At 46.9% G+C, this 25,617-nt stretch overlaps 1 protein-coding gene and 1 long non-coding RNA gene across 2 annotated transcripts; one reads left to right on the top strand and one right to left on the bottom strand.

Annotated features, from left to right (window-relative positions):
• Positions 1 to 13,819: 13,819 nt before the first annotated feature.
• On the bottom strand, positions 13,820 to 16,080 carry LOC147971755 (uncharacterized). Its single transcript, XR_015603336.1, has 3 exons — positions 15,968 to 16,080; positions 15,562 to 15,820; positions 13,820 to 14,687 (listed from the first exon to the last, which is right to left on the bottom strand). It is a non-coding gene; the product is annotated as an uncharacterized LOC147971755 (long non-coding RNA).
• A 4,510-nt stretch (positions 16,081 to 20,590) lies between these two features.
• On the top strand, positions 20,591 to 22,548 carry LOC125556119 (uncharacterized). Its single transcript, XM_048718907.2, has 2 exons — positions 20,591 to 21,734; positions 21,844 to 22,548. Exons 1-2 carry the CDS (start codon positions 20,650 to 20,652, stop codon positions 21,920 to 21,922), a joined length of 1,164 nt encoding a protein of 387 aa, XP_048574864.1. The 5' UTR covers positions 20,591 to 20,649; the 3' UTR covers positions 21,923 to 22,548.
• The last annotated feature ends 3,069 nt before the right edge of the window (positions 22,549 to 25,617 follow it).

Raw genomic sequence — 25,617 nt, 5'->3', positions numbered from 1 at the left:
TTGCGCGTGGGAGGTCGACGGGACGGCCGCCGACAATGGGGCCGACTAGCAGCGGCGGTCGCGGGCGTGGACGCGGGAGTTGAGAGGATTTTTTTCTCTCGCGCGAGTATAACCGCCAAATGAGGGTTGGGGTAAGTTTTGCTTCCCAACTCTTACTTTTAAGGATTAGGAGAGAGTTTAAGGGTTGGACTTTTAAAAAAAATTGAGGATTTGAAGGTTAAAGGATTCTAGTCTACGTTTTTTTCCGATGAAAACTATAAAAAAACAGTTATTTTTAAGGGTTTAAGGGCTCTATTAGTAATACTCTTGTGTGTTCTGGTCGAGGCCGGCGGGGTCATCCTCTTGAAATCCAGGCAGCCATCATCAATCGCGTGCGCAACGTCCGTGGCCGTGTTCCTGCTGCAGATCGCTCCCCGGCCTCATGTCGCCTTCCACCAGGCCTAATCTTCTGCAAGCAAGAAGTGTCGTTTTTGGTCGACCGCGTGTTCTAAGCCGGCGTCAGCCACGAAGGACGACCCGTCGGTCGACGCGATCGCCGTTGGACGCTGCACTACGGGACATCAGGACCTGGGACTGGGAGCGTCCCCAACGGTGTGTGTCTACGCGAAGCGCGAAAGACGGACCGGGTGCTGAAGCAGCACCGGTTGCTCATGCCGTGCAAGAGAGAGCTAGCGCCGCGGTAGCCGTTCCTGCTGGACAAGACCCCACTAGTGCAGAACGGGGCAATAGCACCGGTTCGTAAGGCCCTTTAGTGCCGGTTTCGGAACCGGCACTAACATTTCGGCACTAAAGGCTTCCCCCCTTTAGTACCGGTTCAGCACGAACCGGTGCTAAAGGGCAACCACGTGGCACGAGCCAGCTCCGGGGGCCGGGAGCACTTTATTACCGGTTGGTAACACCAACCGGTATTAAAATGTTTGGGGGGTTTTTGATTTTATGATTTTTTTTTCATTTAATTTTGTGTTTTCCATTTTAATTCTTTTTCGTTTGCTGGTATTTTACGGTACTACACATTGTACACGTTATGCATATATATGTATATATATAAATAAAAAATTTAGTAGAACCAATCATATATATATATATCATCAATGTCTCACAAACCACCATATTAATTTACACATACACACATGTATAGCTATATACAATTTTTCCTACATATGCATGTTGCCTTCGGAGCCAGTGGCATTAGCCTAATTGGTGCCTTCGGAGCACGATGACAATTGGAAGTGGTTCATGACCTGTTCGATGGGGGCGGTAGCGGGTAATAGTATTCTCCCTTCGGATTTATGACCTGGTCGAGCAAAAATCCCGCTATTTCCTCTTGAAGTGCTTCTACGCGCTCCGTTTCTAGGAGCTTGTCCCGCACCTCTTTGAACTGTTAAGAAGGAGATCAATATGCATGTGTATTAGTTGTGTGACTAGATATCGATAATGGTGTAAAAATTGTGAATAGTGTTCTGACAAGTGTACCCATTCCTGTCTTTGAGATCTGCTCCTTTCGGACGCCATCATGTGAATGTTCTCGCAAACGCAGAATGCACACAGATCAGTCCCCTGCGCCTGCTTCAGGGCCTTTATTACGAGAATGGAATTTAATTTGATCAGATAATAATTAATCAAGCATGATAATTAAAGAGATGGCAGCTAGCTAGCTAGCTAGTAATACTTAATTACTTACCTTGGATCGAAACCATTTCAGCTATGGTTTTCATTCGCCTTCCGTGACGCTGATGAACCTTACCCAAGCCCTACCCGCCGACAAAGAAAATAAATAAAGGGGTTATTAAATAGTTCATATCATGAAATGACGAACTAAATAGGCCGAGATATATAGTTAATAATGATTGAAATTACCTGTTGACTATCCCATACAAGATGTTGTAGTCACTATTTGCTTTGAGTAGCGAGTTCAGTATTTTAACTGTTCCGGCGTCAACTTTAATGATACACAAGATCCAGTGAAATCTGCATGCACACACGTTTGCATGTCTTAATTAAGCGGGCATATATATGTAAGCAAAAACATGTAGTTAGCTAGTAGGCAAAAACAGAGAATTTGTAGTACAAGAATGTGTGACTCACTGGAAGTTGTAAGGAAGTAGTATATCATCATTGTATTTGAGGCGCTTCAAGAACTCTAGCATGATGTCCTCTACCTGCTTTTCATAATACTTGTTCATTTTCCATGTGTATTCATTAACGGCGTTTGGTTCAATGAACCCAATGCCATAGCGTCCATTTTTTCTCATTTCATACATCTTCATTCTGCATAATACCACAGAAAAAAATATAGCGAGGATAATTACAGGTAATGATTGATCAAAAGGATCACTACAGCTAGCTTGAGACTTAAATTACAGAAAGAAATCACTTACAGACAATAGCAACTGACGATAGATTTGTCAAGTGTGTCTTGATTGTATAACTGAAACAGTTCAGAATACTCAACGGCCACAACTTTCTCATGGTAGTAATGATCCTTCTTGACATACACCATGACGGACTCTCGATCGGATCTCTTGATAATGTCCATGTACCATTGATGCAATTCATACATTCTCGTTGGGAGCTTCTTGACATCTTCTGGCTCGACCAAAGGTTGGCCCCGGACATATTTCCGTTTTATTTCCTCCTCTGTAATCACAGACATGTCCTCGATCTCAAGGAGTTGTCCAACAGTGATCTTGAGTTCTTCAGCATGCATTATATGCTCCTGGGTTATTACCACATCGCCCACCTCGGGAACGTAAACTGTTTGCCCACAATAATATTGGGCGCGCGTACTGTCACGTGTTGTTGGCGGCACAACAAGCGGGGGGGGGGGGGTCGATTGCGCCGCCTGTTCTTCCAGCTGGACAACGATTTTCTCACATTTTTTGACAGCTGCTTGTTGTTTGCTCGAGCTCGAGCTCGCCTCCTTCTGTAGACGTTGTCGATGTAACTTCCTAATGTGGCGCTCATAGTCTGTGTCAACAGGCTTAGGAGCTGGTGGTTGAGCCATACGAATGAAGTGGTCAACTACTTCCACAGGCACTTTCTCCCTTGGCGGCGGTGGCGGTTTCGGTCCAAAATGGGCGTCGACTTCTGCCCGCACTATGGCATTGGTTTGCTCCTCGGTCCTGTCGTAAGCCCTCACAGGAAGAGGAGTAGTGAGGTTTGGACCATATTTATATCGCTTGCCTCCACCTGTACTTCCTGTACTATGACCTCGACTGGTACCGCTACGCACCATAGCTGCGGGGTGTCTCTTCTGCGATTGCTGAGGCGGCGGAGACGGCTGACGGGGCTGAGTTGGACGAGGAGGAGTGGCCTGAAGCTGTGCCGGACTTGGAGGAGGAGTGGCCTGAGGTTGTGCCGGACTTGGAGGAGGAGTGGACGTCTGACGCTGTGTCGGACTTGGAGGAGGAGTGGCCTGACACTTTGCCGGACTTGGAGGAGGAGGAGTGGCCTCACGCGTTGGACTTGGAGGAGCGGGAGTCTGCTGACTCGGTAGCGGACTTCGACGAGGAGTCGGGTGACGCGGTGTCGGTGGCCTTCGAAAAATGATGCAATCCTTTCTCCATAGGATGATATGATGTTTGGCATCTTCGAGTGTGTGCTCCTCGTCACCTTCAGGAATGTCAAGCTCTAGCCCCGAATATTGGTCCACCACCTCATCAACCAAGACACGAGCATAGCCCGCTGGAATCGGGTTGCAATGGAAGGTTGCCTCGGGGGAATTTGAAAAAGCAACGGCGTCTGCCACCTTCATGGATATGTTCTTCATTTTGAAGTGTAGCTCGCAGTTAGTGTTCTCCGTGATGTCATCCACGGGGTATCTATCCAGCACTACTGCATCGCCCGGGGCGGAACCCACGCTGCTTCTCGGCATGGATGGGGCGGTGGTATCCAATGCTGCATCATCCGCTAGCTGCTGCAGCTGCTGAGACCCCCTTTACTGGCTAAGTGAGTCGATCTGCTCCTGCTGCCGCTGGAATTTAGCTACCAATTCCGCTTGACTTGCTTCTAGGCCTTGAAGGCGTTCATAGTCGAGCTTCCTCTGCTCCTCCTCCATCTTCCTCTTCTTCTCCTCCGCAATCTTCTTTCTCGCACGGGTTCTGTAGTCGGCGTTCCAGTCTGAAAACCCCTCATACCACGGAATAGCGCCCTTGCCTCGTGTTCTTCCCGGGTGTTCAGGATTTCCCAGGCACGCGTAAGCTCGTCGTTCTCTCTGTTGGGCTGGAACACCCCCGATCGAGCCTCTTCTATTGCAACAAGTAGCGCATCATCGGCTCCGTTCAGACATGCCTTCGTCGAAACATTGCCTGTCTTCGGGTCCAACTCCCCCCCATGCGCATAGAACCAAGTCCTGCACCTGGGGGGGCAGCTCTTAGTAACCGGAGTGATACTTGCATCCTCCATCTCTTTCTCAGACTTATCCCACTTAGGCATTGCCACCGCGTAGCCACCTGGCCCCAGCTTATGGAACTTATCCTTTTTTCAGCATTCTTCTTGTTTATTCTCGACCGTTCCTTAGCTAATTCTGAATCCTTGAATTTCACGAAATCGTCCCAATGAGCACTTTGATTCTCTAGTATCCCCTCGAATACTGGAGTCTTCCTTCCTCCCTTGACGTAGTTCTCCCACGTCGTTCTCTTGTGGTTCTTGAATGCAACCACCATCTTCCTAAAAGCAGCGTCCTTGACTTTCCGCATATCTGCTTCTGTGAAATTATCTGGTAGGGTGAAATGTTCCATGAGAGTATCCCAAAGCAGTTTTTTTTATTCTCGTCGACAAAAGTAACATTTGGACGTGGCTTTGCTGGCTTTCTCCATTCTTGAAGGGAGATCGGGAGTTGGTCCTTCACAAGAACTCCGCACTGACGAACGAACTTGTCCGCAATCTTCTTAGGCGCTAATGGTTCGCCATTAGGTTTGAATGCCTCGATATTGTACTTTACGCCCTCCTTCAACTTTTTGTTCGGGCCTCGTTTCGTCCTTTTGCCTGAAGATTTGCTCGATCCGGATGGCTGAAAGAAGAAAGATCGATTCGTTAATATATCTTCAACTCATTTAAAACATGCGATGATCACCAGATTCCTGCTTATATAAATATATATACCTCACCGGTGTTTGTTGTTTCAGGATCAACATGTTCTTCGTCGTAGTTCATGACTTCATCTTCTCGGTCGTCGTGATCGAATATCATATCACCCTCTCCGGTGTTGTTTAGAAATTCAGAGCCGTCATAATCTTCTTCATTCTGATCATCATCTGGCCCGCGTATTATATCGAACATGGTCTGTTCTCCCTCTCTGTTGGTATTGTCCGCCATAGCTTTTATTTAACTATGCCAAAAGAAATATAAAACAACTTAGTATTCAAATTACATCGTCTCTAATAATAGATATAATCTCGAATACATCATCTCGAATAATAGATATAATCTCGAATACATCGTCTCGAATAATAGATATAATCTCGAATACATCGTCTCGAATAATAGATATAATCTCGAATACATCGTCTCGAATAATAGATATAATCTCAAATACATCGTCTCGAATAATAGATATAATCTCGAATATATCGTCTCGAATAATATATAATCTCGAATACATCGTCTTGAATATTATATATCAAGTACATCACTGGCTAGGTAGCTAATAAAGATCGAATACTACAGAAGAATCTAGGACACTCGCGGTTCCTGCGGCGGGGGCGGTGGACACCCAAAGAGAAGGAACCCTCACAGGATCATAGCTTAAGTGAGATCCCTGAAGAAACTGCCAGGTATTGGAGAACCTGCCGCCCTCTAACGCAACCATGTAGCGATGGACGTGCTCGTCCTCCTCCCTGACACGACGACGTACCACCTCCAGCGGGGCCGGCTCCCTCCGCACCGAAACTGGCCCACGCGAACGCCACCAAACGAGATCAGGGTCGACGACGGGACCAGGGGCCGGGTTCCTCATCAAGCGACGCGCCCCTCCAAGCAGCACCTCCCAGTGCCAGCCCGGCGGAGCCCAGTCCCGGACATGGGTCAGCTGGACGTCGTCGCGGACGTGTCGACGGCGAGGATGCGGGCCGGGCGTCGACAACAAATACTAGCTGTATGCCCGCAAAAAGTAACATTTTTTTAATTATTGGATTTTGATAACTAAAATTTCTAACATTCTATAACATTTCTAACAATGCTATATATAACTAACATTTCGATAACATTTCTAATATTTCTATAACTAAAAAAAGAAAAATTTCTAACTTTTTTATAACTATTTCTATAACTAAAAAACAGAAAAATTTCTAACAATTCTAACTTTTTTATAACTATTTCTATAACTAAAAAACAGAAAAATTTCTAACAATTCTAACTTTTTTATAACTATTTCTATAACTAAAAAACAGAAAAAAATTCTAACATTTCTAACAATTCTAACATTTCTAACTATTCCAACAATTATAACATTTCTAACTATTTCTAAAAAACAGAAAAATGTCTAACAATTTCTGAAAAACAGAAAAATCTATAACTAAAAATGTATGTGTGTGTGCGCGCTCACCGGCCGGCGAGGCGAGAGGCGACGGGGGGCGCGCGGCGACGGGGACGGGGACGGGGGGCGCGCGGCGACGGGGACGGCGACGGGCGCGGCGACGACGGGGCGGCGACGACGGGGACGGGGACGTACGGGCCGGGGCGGCGACGACGACGGGGACGGTGACGACGCGGCCGGGACGGGGCAGCGGTGACGACGGGGACGGGACGACGGGGCGGCGACGATGGGGACGGGGCGGCGACGGGGGCGGCGACGAGGGATATGGAGACGGCGGGGGCGGCGGGCGACGGTGCAGAGGAGAAGAAGCAGACGGAGAGATGAGAAACTGACGAAATTTTGAAGTGTTTTCTTATATAGAACCCACCTTTAGTACCGGTTGGAGCCATCAACCGGTACTAAAGGTCTGTTTTGGCTAGCCCAAGCGGCGGGAAGCGACCCCCTTTAGTACCGGTTGGTGGCTCCAACCGGTACTAAAGGCCCCCCCTTTAGTACCGGTTGGTGCCACGACCCGGTACTAAAGGGTGTGCGCTGCCAAGCGAGGGGCACAAAAGTTTAGTCCCACCTTGCTAGCCGAGGGGCACTCGCACCTGCTTATAAGCCCCGCCGTCGCTGCTGTCTCGAGCTCCTCTCTTAAGCAGGCCTACTGGGCCTACCTCTTCTGCGATGCCCTGTTGGGCCTACTGGGCTAGCGGGCCTGCATCCTGGCCCAACTTGAATTTGGGTTTCTAATCGTATGCAGGCCGCTGTGGCCCAGTAGGTGGGCTTTTTTTTTTATTTTTTTGCTTTATTTATTTTTGTGAATAACTTAACTTTGAAAATAGATTTTTCAGTGATTCTTTTTTCTTATGTTTAATATTAGTGTGTTTTATCATTATATTCAATTTGGTAATGTTTAGGTTATTTAAAAAATGAAATGCCTTTGTAACGGATGAGTTTTCGTCCGAAACCCTGATACTTCGAAACAGATTGTCCATTTTGTACACGAAGTGCATCCAGTTTTTGCGGTAACCCTCTCTACTTTTTTGCACATGCTATGTGGGTGAAATTATGATATCATACCAACTTTCATCCTTTTCTGAGTTCATTTGAAATGCTTTTCAATTTCAGGGTCATTTAGCTGAAAAAATCAGTAAATGCATGAAAGAATTTGCTTGCACATAAAATTTCTTCGCGTTTCAAATGCCAAAACACATAACTAGCTACCCTAACTATTACAGAGATTCCCTCCTGGGTGTGAAACACAGAAGAAAGTGATGATAGTTAAGCCGATCACATCCCAGATCTTTGGGTGTGAAACTTTTTCTTCGCGTGTGTCCTTTTGCGTCGTAGCCATGGAAAATCTTCATCATTTAACGGGATGCTCGGGTCAATATTCACTGTGAATGGAGCAATTTCATCAAACTTTTCATAATCTTCTGACTTGTCTGTCTTGTCATCCACTCCCACGATGTTTCTCTTCCCAGAAAGAACTATGTGCCGCTTTGGCTCATCGTATGATGCATTCGCTTCCTTATCTTTTCTTTTTCTTGGCTTGGTAGACATGTCCTTCACATAGAAAACCTGTGCCACATCATTGGCTAGGATGAATGGTTCGTCTGCATACGCAAGATTGTTGAGATCCACTGTTGTCATTCCGTACTGCGGGTCTTCCGTTACCCCGCCTCGTGTCATATTGACCCATTTGCACCGAAACAAAGGGACCTTCAAACCACGTCGATAGTCAAGTTCCCATACGTCCTGTATATAACCATAATATGTTTCCTTTCCCGTCTTGGTTTCTGCATCAAAGCGGACACCACTGTTTTGGTTGGTGCTCTTCTTATCTTGGGCGATCGTGTAAAATGTATTACCATTTATCTCGTACCCTTTGAAAGTCATTATATTCGAAGATGGTAACTGGGACAACAAGTACAGGTCATCTTCAATAGAGGTGTCATGCATGGTACGTGCTTGCAACCAGCTGGCGAAACTCCTAGTTTGTTCACGTGTAATCCAGTCATCAGACCGCTCCGGGTGTTTGGAGCGTAGCAAATTCTTGTGTTCATCCATATACGGAGCCACCAAGGCGGAATTCTGTAGAACTGTGTAGTGTGCTTCAGCGAGAGAATGTCCGTCCATACATATTATTTGTTCCCCTCCTAGCGTGCCTTTTCCATCCAGTCTGCCCTTATGCCGCGATTCAGGAACACCAATCGGCTTAAGGTCAGGAATAAAGTCAATACAAAACTCAATGACCTCCTCATTTTGACGGCCCTTGGAGATGCTTCCTTCTGGCCTAGCACGGTTATGAACATATTTCTTTAAGACTTCCATGAACCTCTCAAAGGGGAACATATTGTGTAGAAATACAGGACCCAAAATGTTAATCTCTTCGCATAGGTGAACTAGGACGTGCGTCATGATGTTGAAGAAGGATGGTGGGAACACCAACTCGAAACTGACAAGACATTGCACCAAATCATTCTGTAACCTTGGTATGATTTCTGGATCGATTACCTTCTGAGAGATTGCATTGAGAAATGCACATAGCTTCACAATGGCTAATCGAACGTTTTCCGGTAGAAGCCCCCTCAATGCAACTGGAAGCAGTTGCGTCATAATCACGTGGCAATCATGAGACTTTAGGTTCTGGAGCTTTTTCTCTGCCATGTTTATTATTCCCTTTATATTCGACGAGAAGCCAGACGGTACCTTAATACTGAGCAGGCATTCAAAGAAGATTTCCTTCTCTTCTTTGGTAAGAGCGTAGCTTGCATGACCCTGATGTATGCCGTCTTTTCCGAGCATACGTTGCTGGTCCTCCCGTGCCTCAGGTGTATCTTTTGTCTTCCCATACACGCCCAAGAAGCCAAGCAGGGTCACACATAGATTCTTCGTCACGTGCATCACGTCGATTGCGGAGCGGACCTCGAGGTCTTTCCAATAGGGCAGGTCCCAAAATATAGATTTCTTCTTCCACATGGGTGCGCGTCCGTCAGCGTCATTCGGAACAGGTTGTCCACCAGGACCCTTTCCAAAGACCACCTTCAAATCCTTGACCATATCATGTACATCAGCACTAGTACGGTGGCGAGGCTTCGTCCGGTGATCCGCCTCACCTTTGAAATGCTTGCCTTTCTTTCTTACGGGATGCCTGCTCGGAAGAAATCGACGATGTCCCAGGTACACATTCTTATTAGCCAAATATATACTGTCGGTATCGTCCAAACAGTGCGTGCATGCACGGTATCCCTTGTTTGTCTGTCCTGAAAGGTTACTGAGAGCAGGCCAATCATTGATGGTCACGAACAGCAACGCCTTTAGGTCAAATTCTTCCCCCATGTGCTCATCCCACGCACGTACACCTGTTCCGTTCCACAGTTGTAAGAGTTCTTCAAATAAATGGCCTTAGGTACACATCGATGTTGTTGCCGGGTTGCTTAGGGCCTTGGATGAGCACTGGCATCATAATGAACTTCCGCTTCATGCACAACCAAGGAGGAAGGTTATACAAACATAGAGTCACAGGCCAGGTGCTATGGTTGCTGCTCTGCTCCCCAAAAGGATTAATGCCATCTGCGCTTAGACCAAACCATACGCTCCTTGCGTCATCTGCAAACTCCTTCCCATACTTTCTTTCGATTTTTCTCCACCGTGACCCGTCAGCGGGTACTCTCAACTTTCCGTCTTTCTTACGGTCTTCTTTGTGCCATCGCATCGCCTTGGCATGCTCTTTGTTTTGGAACAAACGTTTCAACCATGGTATTATAGGAGCATACCACATCACCTTGGCAGGAATCTTCTTCCTGGGGCGCCGGCCCTCGACATCACCAGGGTCATCGCGGCTGATCTTATAGTGCAATGCACCACATACCGGGCAAGCGTTCAAATCCTCGTACTCACCGCGGTAGAGGATGCAATCATTAGGGCATGCATGTATCTTCTGCACCTCTAACCCTAGAGGGCAGACAACCTTCTTTGCTTCGTACGTACTCTCGGGCAATTCGTTGTCCTTTGGAAGCATATCCTTTATCATTACCAGCAACTTTCCAAATCCCTTGTCAGATACACCATTCTCTGCCTTCCATTTGCAGCAATTCCAGTGTGGTGCCCAGCTTTTTCTTGTCACCTACGCAATTCGGGTACAACAATTTTTTGTGATCCTCTAACATGCGCTGCAACTTCTTCTTCTCCAAATCACTTGCGCAGTTTCTCTTTGCATCGGCAATGGCCCGACCTAGATCATCAACGGGCTCATCTGATGCCTCTTCTTCAGCTTCTTCCCGTATTGCCGGCTCAGCTTCTTCCCGCATTACCGGCTCAGCTTCTTCCCCATTGTTGTATCATCGTATTCAGGGAACCCATGGCCAGGATAGCTGTCGTCGTCCTCTTCTTCTTCATTGTCTTCCATCATAACCCCTATTTCTCCATGCTTGGTCCAAACATTATAATGGGGCATGAAACCGGACTTAAACAGGTGGACGTGAATGGTTCTTGACGTAGAGTAATTGTGACCATTCTTACAGCGAGCACATGGACAAAGCATAAAACCATCCGCCCGCTTGTTTGCCTCAGCCGCAAGCAGAAAAGTATGCACGCCCTCAACGAACTGGGGAGAGCATCGGTCATCGTACATCCATTGCCGGCTCATCTTCATTACACAACACCGAATAGACCAAATTAATACAAGTTCATACATAAAGTTCATACAACACTTAAATGCAACAAACAAATAACTCTCTAGTTAAAGCATTTAAATGCAACAACAAATACGATCAAGATCGCAACTAAGGTAACAATGGATCCAACAGCATAATGATACCAAGCCTCACTATCGATGGCATATTTTCTAATCTTTCTAATCTTCAAGCGCATTTTCTCCATCTTCATCTTGTGATCATCGACGACATCGGCAACATGCAACTCCAATTCCATCTTCTCCCCCTCAATTCTTTTCAATTTTTCTTTCAAGTACTTGTTTTCTCTTTCAACTAAATTTAACCTCTCGGCAATAGGGTCGGTTGGAATTTCCGGTTCACATACCTCCTAGAAAAAATTTCTATGTCAACTTGATGGGCATAATTTGTCATAAACACGAAATGCAACTAGTTTTAAAAGAGAATATACATACCACATCCGAATCAAAACAAGGACTAGGGCTAACGGGGACGGATATCAAAACCATGGCACTATATGTATAACAAACAACGTACGGGTAAGATAATTATACGAGTAACTATATATCCAAATCACACAAACATCAATTTTTATATAAAATTTCATGAACTAGAGGCTCACCACAAGGTGGTGCCGGCGACGGGACGGTGCGGGCGATCGACGGTGGCTACGATGGAGATTTAGAAGGCACTAAGTAAACCACACCTACATATGCAAACTAAGTGTTATTTTTTACCTCAAATTGCATATAAATCAAATACTAGCACATATATATATATCCTCCCAAATTACTAAACTCACAAATTAATCACTATATAAAGCATTGCAAGAGCTAATCTAGCAATGAGAGATGAAAGGACAAAGTTGCTAACCTTTGTGATCATTTGAATGGATGGGGGCCTTCAAATCTTGACAAATTTTGGGCAAAATGTGTGATGAGCTCGAGAGGAAGAGGGGAAGAACAGAGAGGAGAGGGGAAAGGGGAAGAACAAAGTGAGCTCGGGTGGACGAAGGGTCTATGTAGGACGACCTTTAGTACCGGTTCGTGCCAAGAACCGGTACTAAAGGGGCTGGAGGGGCACCTGTCTGACAACATCCTGCCACCACTCTCATTAGTACCGGTTCGTGGCACGAACCGGTGCTAAAGGTTCGTCACGAACCGGTACTAATGAAAGCGGCCCGGCTAGCCGTTGGAACCGGCACTAATGTATACATTAGTGCCGGCTCAAATACAAACCGGCACTAATGTGCTTAGACCCTTTTTCTACTAGTGCCCTGACGGCGGAAGAGAAGCCGTGCGTGCGAGTGCAGGCCTACCGCCTACGACCGCCGCGACGGGACCGTGCTCGGCTGTAAGAAGCTGGGCTGCAACGAGGCCTACCGCTTCATCGCCGGCTGGGGAAGATTTCCGACGCAGAACGGCCTGCACGTGGCGAGCGACGTCAGGGCCGAGGACCTGGAGTCGGCCATTGGTGGGGCTATGGGCGTTCTGGTTGCCGGCTTTGGAGATGGGCGTCACCGGCAGCAAGCCGAGCGTCAGTAGTGGCTGGCTACGGAGGTTGACGCGCGCGGCGACGGCCGTGCACCCGGATAGCCTGCTGCGTCCTCATCGTTGGGACGCCGGCCGGACGAAGAGGGGTCCGCGGTCCGCCTGAGGGAGCAGTGGCGGAGCCAGGATTCGAGTATAGGGGGGCCGAGTACATACATTGATCGAATCTTGTTGATAATTACTAGTTGCTTCTACTAAAATTGTTGATCGTTGGGGGGGGGAGGGGGCAGGCCCCTGCTCGTCCCTCCTGGCTCCGCCCCTGTGAGGGAGCACCTGCTACGTCGCCTCTGCCGATTCGAGGGCCTCTTCTTCGCCTCCGCCGATGCCAGACCGCCCACTCTCCTTTCCACGTCATGTCTGCGGTTGCCGCCGACACCGCGACGGTCCCCGGTGGCGCATGCAGGAGCTTCTCCAGTCTCGACTCTCCACTCTCGAGTCCTTCTGCGGACGTTGCCCGGAGATAGAGGACGCCATTGCCGTCGTCCCCCGCTTCTATCATATCAGCGACCTCATTCCGCCTCCCCGCGACACTTCGTCGCCATGTACCACGGGCATGGTGGTGCTCAGGTCGCTGCCTACTGCTAGGACAGGCTACGCGCCGCGTTTGCCGAGGAGCTGCGTACTGCAGAGGACCGGGCGGGTGCCTCCCACGACCTGAGCTCTCTGGACTCCAAGAAGGGACAGCTTCTGCCGTGTCGACGCCGAGGACGGCGTTTTTGACCTTGAGCTCGCCCAACCCGTCGGCACCTGGAGCCTATCCAACCCAGCGCTCTGTCGAAAACGACGCAAGGAGGCGCTCCAGCTCCCTGTCACCCTCTCTCCATGTGAACTTCAGCACAGAGCTCGCATGGCGGCTGCCTCACCCCCGCTCTCTAGGCCGTGCGTTCTACCAGCCTGTGCGATGCGTCGCATGCTTCCCGCTTGCGCGGGCTGCCGCTGCATAGCGTGCGTGCACGGCTCGCGTGCTGCCGCTGTATCGTGTGTCAGTGTGTGATGCATGGCTTGGTGCAGTGCGCAGTATGCTGAGTGTGTTTGTGTGCGTGCTGCATGGTGGGTGCGTGTGTCCGTGTTTGCTTCTATTGACCTGGGTGGCTGGGTGCACACTTGAGGTTGTGGGTACTCATATTTAATCCATTCTCACTAATTAATCAACCATGCTTCTTATTTAACTAGACGATTCCCCGCGCGTTGCTGCGGGATGTTGTTGCCGGATGTTTTATTGATAAAATTTAGAGGTTTGCATAAGTCTGAATGAGACTGTTTTGACACATTTGGGTAGGTTGCTAGCTTGTGCAATCAAAACTAAGTATAGCTGCTAAACAATTGATATATTTAGTTGATCACCAAGTTCAAAATGATGGTTGTGTGTATAATGCTTAAGTGGAAGGGGTTTCTTGTTTCGCAGTACAACATGGCCAATTAACTTCTTTCTGTTTGGACTCAAATAAGTCGTGTCTTCTAATATGAAGAGCGGAAGAAAAACTGCAACAATTTGGTGGAACTTTCACGAAAAAATGAGTTGAGAAGGTCAAACATAATCTACAAGATGTAACACGACTACAACCTGAAGTGATAAATTATGTGCACTTTTAGGTTACAACATGAAGCGACACCGTAGAAGATTGCAAAAGTTATGGTGACACACGCTGACCACAAAAGAACGTACAAAAATTTGCATGTAGTGACTTAGACACCATAAGAGTAAAAGCATATCATCTTAGTAGCTCAATGATCCTCACTTATGAATCCCACTATAAACAATCAAGATTTCTAATTCTTTGCAAGCCACATTATGAGAAAAAGGTGGACCAAGATAGTAAGAGGCTTCAGAGTTTAGAATATTATACCTCTTGAAGCTAATTAAACATGCTTAGAATTTCAAAAGCAACCAAGTAGAGAAAATCCTTATAAACTTCTCAACGTTTAACCATCCACGCTGGAAATCTGGAAGGGAAATATAGAAGCATCTTCAAGATACACATGATTCGCCAATTTCTAAAGTACAGGGAAGTTCAGATGTGCTATAAATCATCTGTCATGGATTTCTACAAACAAAAGGTTCAGCAAATCATGGTAAGATAGCTAAGGCAATATAAAATATGCTTATTTCACCTAATGGGAAGAAGGAAACAGAAAGGAAATATTGTTTTAAATATTGTATTCAAACGTCAGATGCCAACTGTCTAACACAATTTATAGACAAATACACTATGTGGTACATAACACTGTAATGATCCCATAAAAACTGGAAGAAAAATTTACAAACACACACAACATGAACCTTGTTGATCACAATCTGTAGTAAAATCACTATATGGCATCATGAAAGTAAATACGTTTACTAAAATGTAACATGCACATCATGAATAAAACTATGATGGCATGATGTGTAGATTAATTAATCTGTATTAGTGCTTTTGCCATAGCAGTATCAAGAATAGATCATTACCTGATACTGTACCAAATCCTTGCTTATAAGGAAAAAAAATCATCATTGTTGTTTACTTTCAACATCCTATAAAACAGCAATGACAAAGGGATAAAACAATACAACCATGCTAATCCAATTATCAATTTGTTGCTCATCGGTGTGATGAACCAAGAATTAAGCAAACACAATTACTTGCTTGTTTCCAACTGTGTTGCAACAATGGGGGCAGTATCCAAAATCCCTTGGCTAAAATTCTGAACACAATCTCTTCACAAAAATTAATTACGGGATCTGCTACATGATCAAGATTCCACAACACTCGACAAAAATTTGGGTCAAATCTTCCATGGACTTAACAGAAAACAAAAATATCATATGTTTTCTCACCTTTCCATTGGGCGGCACCTGCATCTAGGCGAAATTTTGAAGAAGATCGGGAAGGGGGCAAGGCTGGCGGCGGTTGCAAAAGGGGTTGGCTTAGCTCCTCACTTTCGAATCTAATGCTGGCAAGGGTCGCTGCAGCTCCTTTCCGTCAATTCTAGATTTCGGAAGGACCAGCGAGGCCAGATGCACAGTCATGGCCATCGGGGGTACCGAAGATTTGAAGGCATCCGCTCCACCGATCTGTATAAGAGGGGAGAGGTGACTGCAGACCAAGAACATCGATTATGCAAACAGAAGGGATCACAGATCGACTCCTCAACAGATGTGGAGTCAGCTCAGATGAGGTAGACGATGTGGGCTACGTTGTGAGGAGGCGTTGATCTTGCGGGAGGAGAGTGGTGAGACCAACCTTCATCGTGGTGTTGGTTGCAGCCTCGATGCTCAACGGCGGCAGCCTTTGTCGAAGGAGATCAAATATGACGGGGAGAATAGGAAGGGAGTTTGGTTTTTCAGGGAATGGAAAGGATGGGGATACAGAAGACGTGGAGGTAGCTTACGTTTCAAGAAGTGGAAAGGATTCGAGAGATGGCTCGTTTATCCTCTAGAACGCTCATATTTGTGGCAACAAAAAAAGTTGATATGTCAAGTCTGTGCGCCCCTGTAGTGGGTCCTGCTTGTAAGCCAGTCACGAAACGCTGATGTGGCTGGATGCTGATGTGGATAGTCTGCATGTTAAGATAAATAGGTTAGTGGGGATGAATCTCTTAGGTATATATGAAGATGGCTCGTTTATCTTCTAGAACGCTCATATTTGTGGCAACAAAAAAAAGTTGATATGTCAAATCTGTACGCCCCTGTAGTGGGTCCTGCTTGTAAGCCAGTCACGAAACGCTGATGTGGCTGGATGCTGATGTGGATAGCCTGCATGTTAAGATAAATAGGTTAGTGGGGATGAATCTCTTAGGTATATATGATTCTAACGCAAGTTGTACACCGGTTGTTTTTAGTTGTAGTTCTATAGCCTTGAAATGATAATCTTGATTAAATTTTTCTTATCGCTGTTTTTGGGTTTAATTTAAATAATTCCAATCCCTACAGTAGATACGGTTGGCCAAAATAGTTGGTGTATCCACCATTAATTTGCATGGTTTTGATGCTGAAGATTTTTTTTGCGGTAGGCTTAAAGTGTTGTCCTCACAAATCTTGAATGTGTATCCTTGTAGAATATACTCCTCCAAATACTGAACAGGTCATGCTCCATTTATCCTCATGTAAACTTTTCTCAAGCTGGGCAGGCTACAGATAAATAGAAGGCAATCTTCTCAGACCACGGTGAGCCTTCTTTGATTGTTGTAAGTTCAGTGGATTTCAAAACCCAGCAAAATTAGCGTCTGTTTGATCTATCCCCGACCAACACAGAGGACTAAGTAACATCACAAGGCTGGTAAGCATTAGTGGTTTACTTATTTATTCCACTTATTTTCTCTTCTCAATGCACTATTGTGCTCTAATCTGCTACGGAGAAGTTGGTATAAGAACTTGATTTTTTTATGAGATATACCTAACAGATTGCAACCGTGCACAGGAACCAGGATGCAATTGTTTATATGCACCCCATTGCTTCATCATCCCATTTCTATTTTCCATTAGTTTGCATTTACATGCACCTGATATTGTACACTTCTATATGTATGCTCCATTGTTTCATTCGTTGATCGAATGATTGTCGTACAAGCATAAGAGGTAATGCTCCAGAGCAAGGGTCTCAAAACTATGCAAACGATTTTTCGAGGTGCTGGTGCCATGTTGTCGATTTAACTTGGTCAGGAAACCCCTTCACCCACCACATACCAGGCAAGATGTTTTTATTGCCAAGTGACTAATCCGATTGGATATTTTCTGCTTTTCTTTGCCTTTGAAGCTATTTGCTTTCTTTTTTAGGAAATAAAAATTTGGAATAACTGTGGAAGAACTTTATTGTAGGGTGAATATGAGAAAATTTGTAAACAAGGGCCCCTCTGGGTCGCACGAGATGGATGGATTCTCACTGCATGTTACTGGCAAACATTGTAGCTTTTCAACTTCAGGTTGGTCAGTTTTCTTCCCTTCAAAGGGTGCATGGCATGAAGTTATTGTTGATCTAACCTAGAAGAATTCCCTAGGCTGTGTAACTGTCGTGAGAGCTTGGTGCAATTTGATGCAAACTAGAACTAGATTAGCAGTTCCAAAGATGAATGGAACATCAGAGTTGCATATGAAAGCAGTCCTAACAAGTTTGCGTCATAGTTGCCTAGGAAGGCAGGAACTCATTTGCTGTTGTACTACCTGAACTATTTGTTTATAGGCAACATGATTTTGATCAAGGAAGGAAGCGGCTATTTTGATGATAGTGCAATGCAGGATACCGGTTCTTAGATCTGATTGTATTGTAATGTAGTACATTACTATGATTTTTTTCTTGCTATTGTACACATCTAGAATAGACAACAACAAGATGGTCTACCTACAAGAAGTTCAGTTCAGAAACTACATGCAAATGTTAAAATTTCCAAATGTTCGTGACAGAGTAAAAACAGGGAAGGGAGAGAAGGAACGACCAAGATGCAAGCTTTGTGCTACCACTCAAATCACATATGGCTTACAATCTTGCTTACTCAATGTTCAGATTATTGTAATTTTTGTACCTAAAAGGTCTTAACTATATTAACCATGTATATTTTTCATATATTAACAGCTAAGTTCTTAAAATTCTATGAAACAACCACATGTACCGCATGATCTACGCTACACATAGCTGAGTTAGCACTACCTTTTGCATGCCATCTTTGCCGAGTCTTCATTTGTTGGTCGATGGTATCCTGGTCTATATGGTTGCATTTTTTGTTTCAAATAATAGTGCTTTCGTCATCATGGGTTTTTCTACTTTTGCCTGGCTACTGAGAAAATGTTTTTCAATTGCTATGTCATGAATGCAAGTTAGTCACCAGTCAGAAAAAAGAACTGCAACAGATGGGCGTAACTATTGGTATTTTTTCGTATACATAAAAATTGGTACTTCCAATATACACAAACATTATCTTGATGTATAGCTGAAGTCTATATGGTCATAAATTACTGATTCAAGCATAGGTTCGTACACATTGTTTGCCCCCTTTATGAACTTTATCATGTTAACTACTGATATGACACTCCCTCGGCTAATGGTGCCTTCATATACTTGGTTTTTAAAATGAGTGCTTTCATATACTAAAATAAAAATAAACTAACGGAAGGAAGTTATCATCATAACATACCCTTTGTCCTATGAAACTTATTAGAGATGTATCAACATGTATTTTCCTTGTTTAGCAACATGCAGCATGCATGATACCAAGAATATGCCTCTTTCCAGTTTATCTTCATACGCACAGGGTTCTCTTATATTAAACCAATAACATTTGTTTCAAAAAGTAAACACACTTCATATGGATACAACGTATTGACGGGTGCGGCGTGCCGCCGCGCGGGCTATGCTAGTTTTTCCTATCGGAGACAGGTTTTTAAGTCCCGTGTGTGTGTGGGTATCTTTCGTCTTATATAGCTACTGTTTAAAATTCTCTAAAAATGATTACTCTACCATTTAAATGATACTCCCTCTCTGATCGGAAAACAAACCTTAGTTCAAAGCTGGGACATTTTTTTTCCAAACCTTAGTTCAAAGCCGGGACATTTTTTTCCGATCGAAGGGAGTAAAAGATACCAGTCGTGTTTCTCTCTTACTGCATGTGAGGTTTGCAAAATTAAGACCTATCAACAGTCCAGTTCAGTCCACTAGAAGCGAGGGGTGTGCCTTGTACATGGAGCAATTCCATAAACTCGACGGAGTTGATTGAATGTACCAAGAATATATTTTTTCCGGGTAGAATGTACAAGAATATGTTCTCACGATGTAATTGTTTTTGGAGAGCACTAGACATGCCTTGCCAGCTGCTCGATTGCTACCCGCAAAACCATTAGATCTCGCAACTTTATTAGTAGGAACAAGGATGAAAAAAACTACCTGGTCGCAACATTTGTTGTCTCTAGTCATAACATCCTTGGTAAAAAATCATAACACCCGCCATTGGCGGTCGCAACACGCCATTGACACTTTCACTGGCTTGTAGCACCGTCTGACCCGGCCGCAACATTGGTTGGCGAACTTGTAGTATCATCGGGCGGATGGCTAGCCCGTATCGACCTAGAGCCCGTCCACAGTAGTCTACAGCCCCTCTCAAAGCAAGGGGAGAGCGCGATGGTGAACATTGTACCATCCTGGGCTCTCGATGCCCGGCCCTTTTGTGTCACGCAACCACACGATGAAAGGATCATAAGCGGCTGGAGAAGGACACATTGTACTTTGATTATAAGAAAGTTTAGACTTCACGGAATGTAAAATGTGTACCTAAACAATGGTGAAGGGGCCTGCACCAGAAGCAGTTCCAGATTCCGAGACGCAGCCGCGGTGGTCCTACTTTGTAGCACGGAACGTCTATGCTTCATGCATCCCTATAATGACAGTGTTGGTCCCTGCTCATAGCAGCGACACCCCACACACATGGTGAGACACAAGTCAGGGGAGAGCGGACGACGGCGTGATGAAACTACGAAGGTAAACGTTAGGGGGGGGGGGGGGGGGGGGGAGGGGGAGATGAGAGGGGAGAACGACGGGTGGTGTCACGCAACCATAAGAACGAGACGAGGAGAGGCTGCATGGGGTTCACTAGACATGTGGCGCATGAGCAAGGGGGCTTAGGCAGTGCTCGGTTAGAATCATTTACCATTATTATTTTTCTATAAATATAAATAAAAAGGAGCATCGTTACAAGAATAACTTTTTTTTAGTTTGTTATACAAGAAGAGAAACTGAGAGTGTTTGGCTCGTTACTTTTACGAGCCGATGAGCGAGCGAGAGCGACGTTTGAGTTTTTTGCGAGCCCTAATTCCGATTCACCACATCCAACAAAAATCCAGCCCCCACCCCTCTCTCTCTCGCATCAGTAGATCGCACCCGTCCACGCGTCCCGCAATCTCCTCCAATTTGAAACTGCCCCAGCCCACAACCAACGACGGATGGGAAGCAGAGCAGCGCCGCCTCTGGCTGGACACCACCCGTCGCCGGCCATGGCGTCCTCCGCCTCCGCCTCCGCCTCCGCCGCCGCGAAGGCCGACAATCCCTTCTGCCCCATCGACATCTCGTCCGACGAGGACGACGAAGTGACAGTCCTTGGCTCCTCCAGCAGCCGCGAGGAGATGCAGATCCAGCAGGCCATCCTCCTCTCCCTCGACCCCTCTCGCGACCAGGCCACCGCCCCCTCCTCCTCCGGAACCGCCGTCGCCGGGACCCCCGAAGGGTCCATTCCTGACCGCAAGGGGAGGCGCAAACTACGGTCGGAGCTGCCCCTGTTTCCTGTTGATCCCAGCACATCTCCGTCGAAACCAGAGACGCGCCAAGTCATCGACTTGGACGACGACAGCCCCCCTCAAGTGATCGATCTAGACGACGATGATGGCTGCAGCTTGATCTTCCTCAAAGACATCGCCAGCGGCAAGAGGAAGCTGTTCGAGAAAGGCGAATGCTCCAACAGCGCCAAGAAATTCGACTGCACGATCTGCATGGAGACGGTCCCCGGCGTCGAGCGGTTCCGCATCCCCGGGTGCCGGCACGCGTTCTGCGCCGGCTGCGTGCGGCAGTACATCGCCGCGAGGGTCGAGGAGAACCTGCTGGCCATCGGCTGCCCTGATCCGGGCTGCAAGGACGGCGTGCTGCACCCGGAGGAGTGCCGGCGCGTGATCCCGGCGCCGCTGTTCCACAGGTGGGGCGCCGCGCTCTGCGACATGGCGCTCGGCGAGCTCAAGTTCTACTGCCCCTTCAAGGACTGCTCGGCGCTGCTGGTGGACGACGACCCCGGGGACGGCGACGGCGACGCGGCGGCCAAGGTGGAGTGCCCCCATTGCAAGCGGGTGTTCTGCGCGAAGTGCAAGGTGCCGTGGCACGAGGGGGTGGAGTGCGCCGAGTTCCAGCGGCTCGGGGACGACGAGCGCGGGCGGGAGGACCTGCTGCTGAGGAAGGTGGCGCAGCAGAGCAAGTGGCAGCGGTGCCCCAAGTGCAAGATCTACGTCGAGAGGGTGGACGGCTGCACCTTCATCGCCTGCAGGTAGCTGCAGCTTCATCACTGAATCTCCTTCGCTCCTGCACACCAACAGTCAATTTTTATGTGCGCCAAAGTGCAAACTAATTATTGTTTCCTCTGATTTGATTTGCAGGTGCGGGCACTGCTTCTGCTACCTGTGCGGCTCTACGATGGCGAGGAGCAACCATTATTGCGCAAAGTGCAAGCGGTGATCGGTGAATCGTCTTAAAATGCACAAAGCTACTTCAGGGAAGGAAGTAATTATGCAGATATTGACTATATCTGTGTAACGGTTGGGCGGTATTGTTGATATTAACTTCAGTTGGTATCATTTAGCTCGTGCAACTCTAATGCCACCTTGGCCATCACTATGAGAATTCGTCTTTACAGGAGCTGGTTTCCTTGGGGTCTTGTGACCATGTCTTTTTTGAACAATCACCGGGGAAGGCATTGGATAAAGGTTGGTCCAGGATCCAACTGTTAGCCTAGAAGAAGGTGGATAGGCCATTGTTGGTGAGGATAAAGGATAGTTGTTGAAGGCTTAGAAGTTGGTTGTTGATTGTTTCCAAAGGATGGGTTGTTTTGTTTGTTGGAAATGGTGCTAGAGTATCGCAGGTGAAACTGTTAGAATAAATCCGAGGCACTGTTGATCATCTAAGGATCAAGCAATCACACAAGCACAACGCCGAGATTTGTTAACGAGGTTCACCGATATGGCTACATCCTCGGGGCTTGACTATGGGCGCTCCTCCCCATGACACCGCTACAATACCGCACCCAGTCACCCTGGACACCGGCACATGCCGCCGGCTTTCTCTGCGTTCCGGTGCTATTATGTTGGCATAGGTTACATCGTGTGTCTACCCCACTATATATGAGAGGTCTAGGATACAAGTGTCCTACTTGAACACGACTCCATATCCTATCTAAACACAATACAACTAGAAGTCCAACTGTAACCTACCTTGTACACTATATTCGACACAACTCCAACAAACTCCACCTTGGCGAATATATTCCACCATCCTGCATTTGTCCATGCGTCAAACTTTCATATATATTGGACTTGAACTTATTCCATGAGTATCGCTGCAACTCCAAAGACTCCATGTGACTCTACCTGCAACTTGTAGTCCCTTCTTTTCTTGACCACAGTTAACACTCGAGCAAAATTAAGTTCCCCTTACTCTAGTTTGTGCTCCCAACTTCCAGAGTATCCGTTCAGCACCATCACACACCGATCACTGACCTGCGTGAAAGTGAACAATTCACATATTGGATGCTGCACATAAGAGTTACCTGAACTCAACATCACCGCTCCTTTCTTGACCGCCTGTCTGAAACTTGAAGGAATTTCACCATTGCTTGTAGTCATCGTGAGTCAAATTCGCAGTTGTCTCACCACATGTATGATCACCAGAGCCCTGGCCCGTCTCCATGCCCCGTGCATACCACACGCCTCACCGCTATTACTGCGTCGAGTCTCCGCTGTCCAGGTCGAGTCTCAAGGGTCGCAAACCCACACCACTCAACCCCCACTCCAGAGTACCATCGATCATCACCGACCGATGACGAGTTTCACGCTTTCATCGAACCACTGGGCTTCAGTCTGAATTGTGTGTTACTCGTTTTTCCTCCTTGCTGAATAGGCTTCGATTCCCTAGATCCTTACATCGTAACCCCTCAATCCAGCTCCAACTTCAACATGACTCCATGGTAGATGATCAGTCCACCCCCGCGCCCCGTCGACTTCAAGCTCACATGTGCACCGTCTTGAATCAACCCCGCGCCATAGTCTTGTCGAAGCCACACAAGCACTCGGGCATGTGCCACGTGTTTCCACGCCCAGAAGTCGGTCACCATCGGCAGCACGCACCTATGTCGTCGTCGCTGATCTCACCACCGTCTTCTGTACCAACCGACTTGCGTCGATCCATCAGACTGTCCAAGCAAATCGCCATACATATCTGACCCGAACTGAATTTCCTTTGCTGCAGCCATATGCAACTCCTCACGATCCTCACCATCTGTCTGGCTTGACATCCAACAACGCCTTCAAGCATCCCTGTTGTGCTAACAATTTTTTTCACCATTGTCTGCCATAACCCAAAGTCGTGAGTTTCGTCGAACTTCTCCACCTCAAACTTGATACCCATTAGCGCCATGATTCTTTGTACGACTGACCTGTAAAAAAACATCGAGCACTCTTTCCGTGATCCCCAAGTACACCGAGTATACTAGTTGCAAATCCAAAGATAGCTTTGGTCTTCACGTGGAGTAGCTCCCTTGCATAACTTCCAATGCTAGCTTTGCATGCCCAAGCCTTTGCCAACCTGATGCCATGTACAAAGAGCTGCCTTGCTGCTTCACGTCTACGACTCGTAACAGGGACTCGGTCCTCTCTCTCTCTCCCTCCAAACAAATCTCACTTGCACGGTTCCTCTGTATGTCCCAGCGGACCAGCACTGCCCGTTGCCTGGGCCTTCCCGGCGCTTCGGCCAGTCCGCACTGCTAGCCAGCTGCTCCAGCGCGCGACTTCCTCGCACCCTCGGATGAGCCTTCTGCCATGGGCCGCCAGCCGGCAATCACGTGTACGCACGATGCCTGACGCTCGCTCGATTGATCACGATCGACCGCTACACATCTCGCCTTACGTCTGCCCACGCACGCGTCTCGCTTGTACGCTCGCCCGTCGATCCGCCGACCTATCGCCGCACGTCCAACCTGCCGCTGATCCATTGAATCCGTGCGTCTTGTGTTATCAGCCTTTTCCGATCTCGTCCAGAAGTCTCTTCTCGAACTCAATCTTTCCTCTGAATTAATGATCCACAGCCTTCGAATAACCTAGCTCATAATACCACTTGTTAGAATAAATCCGAAGCACCATTGATCATCCAAGGATCAAGCAATCACACAAGCACGATGCCGAGATTTGTTAACGAGGTTCACCGATATGGCTACATCTCTGGGGCTTGACTATGGGCGCTCCTCTCCATGACACCGCTACAATACCGCACCCGGTCGCCCTGGACACCGGCACATGCCGCCGGCTTTCCCTGCGTTCCGGTGCTATTATGTTGGCATAGGTTACATCGTGTGTCTACCCCCACTATATATGAGGGGCCTAGGATATAAGTGTCCTACTTGGACACGACTCCATATCCTATCTAAACACAGTACAACTAGAAGTCCAACTATAACCTACCTTGTACACTATATTCGACACAACTCCAACAGAAACAAATGGACTCATGGAGATCTGGTATATGTAAAAGCTTGAAGGGAAATTTCATAAGTGAGCAATTATTTTGAAGCAACAAGTTTTGTAATGCCTCGTAAACAAATTATTTTGGTTTGCAAATGTTTTCCAAGCAACAAGAAACGGAGTCACTATTTAAGTTTCCTTGGTGGCCCAAAAGAAAGCTCTCTAATCATGTTAGACATGAAGTAAGTAGCAAGCGATTCGAGGACAAAGTTGGACTAGCTCCTCGAGATGGTAGGCAGGCTGCCCAGCCAAAGAGGTAACTATGGAAGTTAAGGATGTTGGGCTGGAAGGAAGATGGATGCAAATGATGGAGGGAGTCTAATAGAAGGAGACATCACAACCAATGGAAGAGGCAATGTTGATAACAACCTAGGGCTAATGTGAGGTGACACATAAGTTATTTTGTGGAAGTTTATGGCAAGGCTTGTAGAAGGGCAAAGTCATGAAGAATAATTTTAAGTTGGATGCCAGTGTAAGTTGGAGGATAGTGGGAGGGAGGTTAGGGTAGATAGGCTGGCGCGGAAGGCCATTGTTGTGGGCATGGATGACCATGCGTTAGAGCAAGTTAACAACTATGTTGAAAAGTTATTGGATAAAGGGGGGCACTCTTATAGTTGATCCAATTTCAGGAGACACCATTGA

The sequence above is a fragment of the Triticum urartu genome, chromosome 5A (assembly GCF_056163025.1).
Source record: "Triticum urartu cultivar PI428250 chromosome 5A, HENAU_Tu73, whole genome shotgun sequence".
Classification (NCBI taxonomy): Eukaryota; Viridiplantae; Streptophyta; class Magnoliopsida; order Poales; family Poaceae; genus Triticum; species Triticum urartu.
This window is presented reverse-complemented; position numbering and strand designations above follow the sequence as displayed.

What these genes read in the sequence shown, in the direction of transcription:
- LOC125556119 (XM_048718907.2), top strand. Translation starts at nt 20,650, where the DNA reads ATGGGAAGCAGAGCAGCGCCGCCTCTGGCTGGACACCACCCGTCGCCG. An exon ending in TGCACCTTCATCGCCTGCAG is followed by an intron (nt 21,735 to 21,843) that starts GTAGCTGCAGCT and finishes TTTGATTTGCAG; the next exon opens with GTGCGGGCACTGCTTCTGCT.